Raw genomic sequence first — 12779 nt, 5'->3', positions numbered from 1 at the left:
GGCACCGGACCCCCCGCCGCCGGCGCCTGCGACTACGCTGCTGCTGCGGCGGCGGCGGCGGCGGGCTTCTACCGGGACTCCGCGTGCAGTCTGGACGAACTTCGCTGTCTCTGAGCCACGAGCGGAAAGACTGCAAGGGAATGTTCGAGCCCGGGGACGACAAGCACGGCGGAGCGGCGCACATTTACCCGTGGATGCAGCGGATGAACGCGTGTAACGGTGAGTCTCCAACGCATTCATCACCAGCCATAAAAGTCACGTGACGCGCCGCTTTTATGCCGCCGTTTGCGGGTTTATTGGCCTCGTAAAGGCGTTCTGCTCGCTTGTCGCTCAGCCGCAAAGTTGCTAGGAAAACATCACAAACATCTTTTTTTTTTAAACTCCACATCTCCTAATAATATTATCAATAACTATATCAATATTAATGATATATAATAACACGTCATCCTCGCGGAGATTGACGCCTGCTTTGATTGCATATGACGTCACACTTTGCTATTTCATAATGTACTTCATTTCATAAAACGTGTTTTAAAAAGGATGAATTGTGTAAGCAATTATTATAACTAAATACTGTTGTATATTTATCAATCAATCAATCAATGTTTATTTATATAGCCCTAAATCACAAGTGTCTCAAAGGGCTGCACCAACCACATCCTCGGTAGAGCCCACATAAGAGCAAGGAAAATTTAATTAATAAGTCATATTTTATACATAATAAGACATATTTTATACATAATAAGTCATATTTTATACAAAATGAGTCATATTTTATACATAATACGACATATCTTATACAAAATAAGTTATATTTAATATATAATAAGCCATATTTTATACGTAAGTCATATTTTATACAAAATAGGTCATATTTTATGCAAAATTAAGTCATATTTTATACATAATAAGTCATAGTTCATACAAAATAAGTCATCTTATACATAATAAGTCATATTTTATACATAATAAGTCATATTTTGTACAAAATAAGTCATATTGTATACATAATAAGTCATATTTGATCGTGTGTGTGAACCTACACCAGCACAAAGTCAGCGCCATGAATTTTCAATATAGCTATGAATAAAATTTGAAATAAAGAGGATTTACAAACAATCATAATAGATGGAATTGCATGTTTTATTTTATTATCGATTATAAACTGTCAAATAAATCAAGCACGAATTCGACTCATTTGATTATTTTTTCCTGATTGGCAATAAATCATTTGAAGTAAATAAGTCTGCAAACTTTGAACTATATTCATATCATATATATATATATATATATATATATATATATATATATATATATATGTATATATATATATATATATATATATATATATATATATATATATATATATATATTATATATATATATATATATATATATGCATATTGATATATATTAGTGCTTAATACATGCGGATATGTTATGATTATATATTTATAATCAAATTACTGGAAGATTATTGGTGTTTTATAACCACAATATTGGAAGACAATTAGTGTATTAGTACATTAATTGTATAATCCATCCATCCATTTTTCTACCGCTTATTTCCTTTGGGGTCGCGGGGGGTAATTGTATAATTTATTACCAAATTATTTGAAGCTAGATGGTGTTTTTATAACCACATTAGTAGAATATAATTGGTGTTTTACTACAGTTATTGTATAATTTTTAACCAAATTATTGTAAGATAATTGGTGTTTTTATCTATTAATTTTATAATTTATAACCAAATTATTGGAAGATAATTGGTGTTTTAGTCTATTAATTATATAATTTCTGACCAAATTAGTGGAAGATCATTTTAGTACATGTTTAATTATCTTTCTGAAATTTAAACAAAATACTTTTTTACTTCACGGTGGCAGAGGGGTTAGTGCGTCTGCCTCACAATACGAAGGTCCTGCAGTCCTGGGTTCAAATCCAGGCTCGGGATCTTTCTGTGTGGAGTTTGCATGTTCTCCCCGTGAATGCGTGGGTTCCCTCCGGGTATTCCGGCTTCCTCCCACTTCCAAAGACATGCACCTGGGGATAGGTTGATTGGCAACACTAAATTGGCCCTAGTGTGTGAATGTGAGTGTGAATGTTGTCTGTCTATCTGTGTTGGCCCTGCGATGAGGTGGCGACTTGTCCAGGGTGTACCCCGCCTTCCGCCCGATTGTAGCTGAGATAGGCGCCAGCGCCCCTGCGACCCCGAAAGGGAATAAGCGGTAGAAAATGGATGGATGGATTTTTTACCAAAGGCTAGAAGACAACTTTGATATCACTCTGGTATCAACACGATACAGATAGCAGCCTTCATATCGTCAAGGCTTGTATCGATTCCGTCGAGCGAATGTTTAGTCAAAACTTTGATGTTTTTCAGTGTTAATTTTAGTGATACTGTTCAAAAAGTGTCATGTACTTGTCAAGGCGAGGAGAGACAATAAAATGTTCAGAGGGCCACAAAAGGACCTCGAGCCGTACTTTGGACAACATGAATGTTTCTTGTTGCTGCTAAAATGATCATGATATTCTTTATTTTCTTATATAAAATGACTTAAATGATCATTTAAATCGACCAACGACACTTGTATTGCTCCCATTATTGTTGTGATTATTGTTGTTGTGAATATTGTTGTTGTGATTATTGTTGTTGTGATTATTGTTGTGATTTTTTTTGTGTGTGATTATTGTTGTGATTAATGTTGTGATTATTATTGTTGGGATTATTTTTGGGATTATTATTGTTGGGATTAATGATCTGATTATTATTGTTGTGATTACGATTGTGATTATTGTTGTGGTCATTGTTGTTGTTGTGATTATTGTTGTGATTATTGTTGTGATTATTATTGTTGTGATCATTGTTATAATTATTATTGTTGTGATTTTTGTTGTTGTTGTGATTATGTTGGGATTATGGTTGTGATTATTGTGATTATTATTGTTGAGATTATTTTTGTGATTATTGTTGGGATTATTATTGTTGTGATTACTGTTGTGATCATTATTTTGATTATTGTTGTTGTTGGGATTATTTTTGTTGTGATTATCGTTGGGATTATGGTTGTGATTATTATTGTTGTGATCATTGTTGTGATTGTCATTGTTATGATTATTGTTGTTGTGATTATTGTTGGGATTATGGTTGTGATTATTGTGATTATTTTTGTTGTGACTTTTGTTGTGCTTAATATTGTTGTGATACTAGTTTGGATTATTATTGTTGTGATTATTGCTTTTCTGATTATTATTGTTGGGATTATGCTTGTCATTAGTGTTGCGATTATTATTAGTGTGATTATTATTGTTGTGATTATTGTTGGCACTATGGTTGTGATTATTGTTGTGATTTTTATTGATGTGATAATGGTTGTGGTTACAATTGTTGTGATTATTATTGTTGGGATGATGGTTGTGATTATTGTTGTGATTTTTGTTATGATTATGATTACTGTGATTATTGTTATTGTGATTATTAGTGTTGTGATTATCATTAAGGATCAATATTGTAGTGATTATTGCTGTTGTGATTATTATTGTTAAAGATTATTGTTGTGATTATTGTTGTGATTATTATTGTTGTGGTAATTGGCATTTTGTTAATAATTGTATTACTGCTAAATTCGTGGTTATTCCTGCGGTTATTGTTGTGATTATTATTGTTAATGATTATTGTTGCAATTTTTGTTGTGATTATTGTTGTAATTATTGTTGGGATTTTTGTTAATGTTGTGATCATTATTTTTCTTGTCAATGATTATTGTTAATGTTGTGATTGTTGATGTAATTTATGTTTGTGATTATTGTAGCAATTGTTGTCAGTGTTAATTGTTAATGATTATTGTTAATGTTTTGATTATTGTTGCCATTATTTTCAATTATTTTTGTTGTGATCAATGTCAATTATTTATTGTTCTGTTTATTGTTATTGTGTGATTGTTGTTGCAATTAATCCCGGCCTGACAGTGTCCTTGTACCCGTTAAGGCGCGTTCGGCAGTCCTGGGAGACGCGGGCGTCAGACGTACACCCGGTACCAGACCTTGGAGCTGGAGAAGGAGTTCCACTTCAACCGCTACCTGACGCGGCGGCGGCGGATCGAGATCGCTCACGCACTTTGCCTGACCGAGCGCCAAATCAAGATCTGGTTTCAGAACCGAAGGATGAAGTGGAAGAAGGAGAACAAACTGATCAACTCTTCCTCCTCCTCCTCCTCATCCTCCTCCTCCTCCTCGTCTTCTTCCTCCACGGCAAACGGCACAGAGGACGAGGACAAACGGACGCAGTGAGGAAGGTTTTGTCCTTGGAAAGAAAGAACAAAGACGTTTTGGAAAAAAGTAAAGAAAGGCGTCACATGACCTTGTGAGACGGGACCAAAACAAAACAAAATGGATGCTTCTTCACCTGCTCCTCACATGGACCTTTTTTCTGAATGTTGGAGCGTTAAAAAGTGCTACGTCAGCGTTTGGATGTTTTTGTCTTTGTTTTGTTTTGTTTTTTTACTTACACAACACAAGCAATTAGGTGAAAAACAATTAACGTTGTTTTCCTTGTAAATTATTTTCAATCCTCCTCTGATTGGACAAAAATGAACTGAACTTCCAGTCATTATTTAAACTTTTATTAGAATCAATGTGCATTTGAAAAGATCTCCATGGTAGAGACTAGTGGACATTTCAAGTATTGTACATGAATTGTTGTTAATGTTTGTGTTCTTTGGCACTCGTATCCAAGTGCAGAGTTCCCTCGTCGCTAGGCGGATGCTACATTCTCTGGCAGATTTTAAAGAACCATCGAGTACATGCTAAAATACCCACAGACGTGTTTATGTTCATGATGTAGGGTCTAGAGCGTGTTTTGAATGTGTGTAAAGTGTTTTTATAAAGACTTTAAATTAATATGATGTTCATAGGAAATATAAAGTAAATACGCGTCCGTTAGCATGATAACTTTTTGTAGCTAATTTCACACTTTTTTTTTGTTGCCAATTTTGTAGCTGTAGACCTTAAGGTCACATAACTTGGTATGTGACACAAGCTAACTGTTAGCATGCTAACTTTTAAAAAGCAAATTGACCCTTTTTCTATGTTAATTTTGCAGCTGTAGACCTTACGGTCACATAACTTGGTATGTGACACAAGCTAACTGTTAGCATGCTAACTTTTAAAAAGCAATTTTACCCTTTTTTTTTTTCCCTAATTTTGCAGCCGGAAACCTTACGGTCACACAACTTGGTAAGTGACACAAGCCAACTGGTAGCATGCTACTTTAATTTTTCAGCACTTTTTTTTGTCCGCTAAGTCGGTATTTGACACAAGCTTACTGTTAGCGTGCTAAACAAATTTCAAAGCTTATTTCACAAATTTGTTTGGTAATTTTACAGCCTTACACCTTGCAGTCACACTCGCTAATTCCCAGGCCATATACCTTACATTCATATAACCTGGTATGTGACACAAACTAACTGTTAGCATGCTACTTTAATTTTTAGCTAATTTCACGCTTTTTCTCACTAACCTTTTTTTTGCAAATTTTGGTGCCATAGACCTTACAGTCATATAACTCAGTATGTGACCCATGCTAACTGTTAGCATGATAGCTTGTAAAAACTCTGCGATAGCCGAGGGAACACTGTAGCCATGTAGAAATAATCAGGGTGATGATTTTGTATGGGAAACTTTCCAATGTGAGCTAACTAACAAGCTGGTGTGATTCCTTAAACTACCTACAACTCACAGCAATGCGTCTGCAAGTTGAAAAAATATTTTTTGTCAAGTGTCCACATTTTGTCAAGTACTTCTACTGTACATAAATACTACCTACTGTATATGTCCAATAAAGTGCAAAACAATCTAGTGCAATAAAGTGTGACTTTGTCATGAAAAAATAAACAAAAAGACGTATTTGCAAAGCTAAAAAGATATATTTTATCCACCAAAAACAGGTTTAAATATACATTTTATTTGTGTATATACATATAAAACATAGACTGGTTAATTCCAGTATTTTTTTTACAAAATATAAATGTCCTTGTTCAGTATTACAAAAGTTTAATAGCATTTCACAGTATTTTCCACCATCTTTTACTGGAACATTGCAAAAAGTGCAATATTTTTCTACTTTACCGCAATGAACTGTTATTAACATTTACAGTCGTTCACCGTGAAAGTGAGCAATAATTAGTCGGTCATTTGCTGTGAATTTGCCCTGAAAACCTTTGGAAAGCGCGATTGGACGTGCAAGAAAGCACAAATGTTGTTGGTTCATAACTTGGTGGAAGTTACCTGCACATGTTCTGGCGCTCAGAGACGCCAGGCTGAAGGAGAAAGTTGACCTCCCCCCAGCAGCCACACACACACGCACACACACACACACGTCGCCATAAACACATAAACACACACTTCAGCAGACAAAGTGGACAATGTGCTGGTGACCTTTGAACCCTGCGTGAACCCGGCGTGAACCCTGGCTGACCGGCGTGGAGGCGCGGTCTAATCAGGGACGATCTCTTGAAGATGATTTGCCAACAGATGTTCGGCACTGACTGATAAAATGAAACTAACAGAAAGGTAGAGGACATTTTCTTGATGTGCTGGCTAAAAGGTTCCTTCAAGTGTGTTTACTTGACAAAATTGTGTCTGAACATTTGTTTATTTTCACATTCCAATTGTTTATTAATATCAACTTTTGTTTACTTGAAGGCTGCATTCCATTTTAATTATTTAATTTAATTTTTTGTTTTGTTTTATCATTTCAACTTGGTATGATTTTATTTGAATGAACAACAATCACATAACAGGAAGTACAACAGGGAGTAAACCTAGAAGTAAACCAGGAAGTAAACCCAGAAGAAAACCAGGAAGTAGACCGGGTGTACGACCAGGAAGTAAACAAGAAAATAAACCTGCAAGTAATTCAGGGCAAAAACAAGGAAGTAAAACCAAAAGAAGACAGGGAAATTAATCAGGAAGTAAAGCAGACGTAAACCAGGAAGTACGACAGGAAATAAACCATGAAGTAAACCAGGAACTAGACTAGGAAGTTAACAAAGAAGTAAAGCACAATGTAGAAGTAAACCAAGACCAATTAAAACAAGAATTAAACCATGAAGTAAAGCACGAACTAGTAGACAAGGAAGTAAACCCGGAAGTAGACCCAGGAGTAAAACAAAAAGTAGACCTGGAAGTCAATAAAGAAGTAGACCAGAAAGTAGAAGTAGACCAACACCAAGTAAACCAGGAAATAAACCATGAATTAAACCAAGAACTAGACCAAGAAATAGCCAAGAAAGTAAACCCGGAAGTGGACCCGGAGGTAGATCAGAAAGTAGAAGTAGACCAAGACCAAGTAAATCAGGAAGTAAAACAGGATCCATACAAAAAAATGAAAACCGGAAGTAGAGCCAGAAGTAAACCAGGAGGTCAACACAGAAGTAGACCCGGAAGTCAACACGTAAGTAGACTAGGAAGTCAACATAGAAGTAGATCAAAAAGTAGAAGTAGCCGAAGACTAAGTAAACCAGGAAGTAAACCATGAAGTAAAACAAGATCTAGACAAGGAAAAAATAAACGGAAGTAGAGCCGGAAATTAACCCGGATGTCAACCCTCCAGTCCAATCTGGACTCTCACAATATGATACTAGATCCACTTGACGTCATTTGCACCGGTCGCCAAGGGGAGGGGTCCCTACATCTGCGGTCCTCTCCAAGGTTTCTCATTGTCCCATTGAGTTGAGTTTTTCCCCGCCCTGATGTGGGATCTGAGCAGAGGATGTCGTTGTGGCTTTTGCAGCCCTTTGAGACACTCGTGATTTTGGGCTATATAAATAAACATTGATTGATTGATTGACTGATTGATCGAACCCAGAAGTAGACCTGGAAGTCAACACGGAAGTACACCAGAAAGTAGAAGTAGACCAACACCAAGTAAACCAGTAAGTAAACCATGACTTAAACCAGGAACTAGACCAGCAAATAGACAAGACAGTAAACCCAGAAGTGGACCCAGAAGTAGAGCAGAAAGTAGAAATCGACCAACACCAAGTAAATCAGGAAGTAAACCATGAAGTAAAACAGGATCTCGACAAGGAAATAAAACCGGAAGTAGAGCCAGAAGTAAACCAAGAGGTCAACCCAGAAGTAGACTCGGAAGTCAACACTGAAGTAAACCAGGAAGTCAACACGGAAGTAGAGCCAGAAGTAAACCAAAAGGTCAACCAAGAAGTAGACCTGGAAGTCCACACGAAAGTAGACCAGGGAGTCAACATGGAAGTCGATCAAAAAGTAGAAGTAGCTCTAGACCAAGTAAACCAGGAAGTAAACCATGAATTAAAACAGGAACTAGACCAGGAAGTAGACATAGATTTGAACTCAGAAGTAGACCGACCAAGACCAAGGAAATCAGAAAGGAAACCATGAAGTAAAACAGGATCTCGACAAGGAAATAAAACCGGAAGTAGAGCCAGAAGTAAACAGGGCAGTCAACCCAGAAATAGAATCGTAGGTTAACACCGAAGTAGACCCGAAAGTAGGAGTAGACCAAGACCAAATAAACCAGGAACTAGACCAGGAAGTAAACAACGAAGTAGACCTGGGAGTAAACCCGAAAGTAGACCAGGAACACAACCAGGAAGTAGACTATAGAGTAAAAAATGAAGTAGACAGGAAGTAAACCAGGAAGTAAATCTGGAAGTAAACCCGGAAGCAAACTTTAAAGTAAACCACAATGTGCATATAATAAAGTTGATATGAAAGCACGGTGGTACAGGGGTGTGACTCACAAAAAGAAGGTCCTGGTTTGAACCACGGGCCGGGGGTGTTTCTGTGTGGAGTTGGCATGTTCTTCTCGGGACTGTGTGGCTTTTTTTTTTTTATGAAAATCATTTACAGAAAAAAAAATACATATCTAGTGAAAATGTCATTTTTAATGCAATTATCACATCAAGAATTGGAATAAAGTTTAGTTAGGATTCACATCCTTATTCCGTCGAATGAAATTAAATTATCAAATTAAATAAAACTCAAATACATTGAATTATTCATGAATTAAAATAAATGTAATGATTGTATTAAAATACAGCTGAATTAAATTAAATTAATTAATAAAATAATAATAACAATAATAATAATAACAACTTTTATTTATATTATTTATAATGCACTTTTCAAGCACATGAAATCTCAAACTGTTTCTTCTTAAAAGACATAAAAAACCAATAAAAGAGAGGAAAATGGATAAAAAAAACCTAAATGAAAGTAAATGTATTCAATTAAACAAGACTAAATACATTTGAAATATTCAATAGAAACAAACCTAAATGACAATTTTCAATAAAGACGACTAAATGGCATTTAAAATATTCAATAAAAACAAAGTTAAATGAAAATATTCAATAAAAACAAAGTTAAATGAAAATATTCAATAAAGACAACTAAATAAAATTAAAATATTCAATAAAAACAAAGTTAAATGACAATATTCAGTGAAGACGACTAATGAAATTAAAATATTCAATAAAACAAAGTTAAATGACAATTTTAATAAAGACGACTAAATGGCATTTAAAATATTAAATAAAAACAAAGTTAAATGACAATATTCAATAAAGACAACTAAATGAAATTAAAATAGTCAATAAAAACAAAGTTAAATGACAATTTTAATAAAGACGACTAAATGGCATTTAAAATATTCAATAAAAACAAAGTTAAATGACAATATTCAATAAAGATGACTAGACAAAGTTGAAATATTCAGGACAATAAAACCCCATTAGGTGCAGAATATGTTTTTTTTATTTCCTGAGCTGCTAAATGTGAATTTAAAGTAGATTTTGACTTAATTCAGGTGACATTTGTGTACCGGCCTTTTTCGTGGGTGATTCCCTCAAGGCAAGGTAAATATTCGACAGGTGCAGCAGACTGAAGACTGTTCTCTTTGAATTTGAAAAATAAATACTTTAATGAGAACATTGAGCTTCCTTTGCTCTTCATGCACAATAAAAAGTGCTATTGTTTTTTAATTTAAAGTTGTTCCCTGTAGAGAGCATCTTACATCTTAACCTAAGATTCTAGGAACTGAAATGCCGGGTGTTTTTTTTTTCCTTTCTATCAAATCTACAGATTGCATTTGTGAATAGAAAATATTTAGACACGTTCGGACACGTTTGTTTACGTCTTTACCAACTTTTCTTGTGGAAACAATCTTCACAGACTAAAGTCCTTTTGTGGACAATGTGTTCAAGGATTGTGGTTCCCTAGTTCCACTTTAGTTCCACTTTAGGTCACATATTGCCAAAATGTTGTAATCAGGGCCAAAAAATGATTGATTGGCTATTTCCAGACTTACTACAAGACACAATGCAAAAATTGTTGTTTTTAGAGTCTGCTTTCCATGAATTGTGTGAGGCTGACTCAGCTGCAAAGTACACAAACAAGGAGCACACACCTTAAAATAGCTTAAAAGGATATCTTATGTGATGAGTGTTAGTTCCACTATGAACTTCCATCATTTTTGTGTTTGGACACATGATGATTCGTGTGGGAGCCTCAATCTGATATTTGCATTGGAAACATCACCAAGGGTGAAATATGAAATATGTCACTTAAATGACTAAATCCTGATGCCACTGATCAGGTCAACACTTCAAGATATGATGGACATCAAATCACAACCCAAATAAATATACCGGTATATTTATTTTACTTAACAGGTAATATAAAAAAAATATATTAATAAATGCAATTATTTATTTGATGTATACATTTATAATACATGCATTAATTACATATGTTTTCTGTAGTTTCTTTATATTTTAAATGGTAAAAATGAAATGTTTAATAAATTGTTTTAATTTAATTCTTACAATAATTATTTAATGATTGTAGATTTTTCATTGCCTGTTTGTTTGATGTATCACACATAAGACCCCCACCCCATATATATATATATATATATATATATATATATATATATATATATATATATATATATATATGTATATATATATATATACAAAGAGAGAGAGAGAGAGAGAGAGAGAGAGAGAGAGAGAGAGAGAGAGAGATTTGCTTGGAATATAATTATAAAGTCTGAAACTAAAAAATGTATAAAGTAAACAACCCTTCTTGTGTGTAGTTTAATAGGGTTCAAAATTAAAACAACAAAATAGTCATATTTTTATGGTTAATATTAATTGTTTTATTTACACTAATTACCTTTACTTTTAGATCAATCAATCAAAGTTTAGTTATATAGCCCTTAATCACAAATATCTCAAAGGGCTGCACAAGCCACAACCACATCCTGGGCTGAGATCTCACATCAGGGCAAGAAAAAAATCAACCCAATGGGGACAAAGTGAAATCTTGGAAAGGACCGCAGATGTGGGAACCCACTGGGTGACTGGTGCAATGGATGCTGAGTGGATACAGTTAACACTGTGACAGGAGAGGGGGGCCGAGCAGAAAAGAGAGATGGCAGATCAACTGGTCTAAAAAGGGTTTATTTAAAGGCTAGAGTAATGAGTTTTAAGATGGGACTTAAATGCTTCTATTGAGGTATGAGGGCATTCCAGAGTATTCTAGAACATGCCAGAGTACTAGAGCCCCAATAGAAAACATTCTATAGCACGCAGACTTTTTTGGGGCGCTGGGAATCACTAATAAGCCGGAGTTCTTAGAACTTATATTTGTGTCCGGGACATATGGTACAACACAATCAGCAAGATAGGATGGACCTACACTCTTTAGTGTTTTATACCTAAGTAGTAAAACCTTAAAGTCACACCTTAAGTGCACAGGAAGTTGAGGGGAGCAGTGAGCAGCAGCGGTGCCCACACCCGGGAATCATTTTAGGTGATGTTTTTTAGGTATACAAAGGTATATACAGTATAGGTTTATATAGATATGGGTATATAAATGTGTATGTATATATATATACATATATATATATATATATATATATATATATATATATATATATATATATATATATATATATATATATATAAAGGTGTATACAGCATAAGCGTAGTAAAATGATGAAACTTTTTTTCTTCAATATTGCAATATAAAATATAAACATATTGTGTTCCTGTCTAAATCAAAATATTTAAAAACAAAATATACTTTTGATCATTTGAAAAGAGTATTTTTATTAATCACAAATTGTGTTGACTGTTAAAACATGTTTTTGTTTTTATAAAGTAATACAATAAACTACATTTCCTTTTTACACATTGAAAAAATGTATTAGTGTTTTATATTTTTAATCGTTGTTGATATTTTTTATCAATATGATTTTTTGCATTTTTTAACTATAATTCATAATTTAAATACCTTCTTGTAACTTAACACATGTACAAAATACAAACTTATTGATTGTTGATATTCTAAACACATTTTTTTTTTTTTTTTCTGTGCCTCAAATGTTTGGCCAACCCCAGTAAATCAAAAAGTATTGTTTTCTTTTTTTCTCTTTTTTTTTTCCTTTTTGCATTACCCATCGTGCAATAATTAAGTTTTGGCTCGATTTCAACAGCAAACCTAATTAAGTCATAAAAGAAATCGGCTTCTCCCTCATGCGATAAATCATATTGTCAGTAGGTGGCGCTCTCTGCTCGGCGGCAATAAAACTGAGAAGAATCTTTCTTGCACGCATGAATTACCTCTCATGTCTTTCGCCTGAATTTATGACTGGTCAACAAAACCACGTGACCGACACACGCACGCGCAAGCGCGCGCGCGGACACACACACACACACACTGCGAACCAAACA

The 12779-nt window shown here is 34.4% G+C and overlaps 1 protein-coding gene across 1 annotated transcript in view; it reads left to right on the top strand.

The window, feature by feature from the left end:
• LOC133556227 (homeobox protein Hox-B6a-like) overlaps nt 1–5866 on the top strand; it is a 6259-nt gene extending 393 nt beyond the window's left edge. Inside the window, 4 exon segments of the mRNA XM_061905951.1 lie at nt 1–4; nt 6–109; nt 112–219; nt 3989–5866. The exon segment at nt 1–4 is cut by the window's left edge and continues 393 nt beyond it. Of these exon segments, the coding sequence (XP_061761935.1) occupies nt 1–4; nt 6–109; nt 112–219; nt 3989–4290 (518 nt within the window). The 3' untranslated portion in view covers nt 4291–5866.
• Nucleotides 5867–12779: the final 6913 nt, after the last annotated feature.

The sequence above is a fragment of the Nerophis ophidion genome, linkage group LG07 (assembly GCF_033978795.1).
Source record: "Nerophis ophidion isolate RoL-2023_Sa linkage group LG07, RoL_Noph_v1.0, whole genome shotgun sequence".
Lineage (NCBI taxonomy): Eukaryota > Metazoa > Chordata > Actinopteri > Syngnathiformes > Syngnathidae > Nerophis > Nerophis ophidion.
The sequence above is the reverse complement of the archived record's forward strand: the minus strand, read 5'-3'. Positions and strand labels throughout refer to the sequence as shown.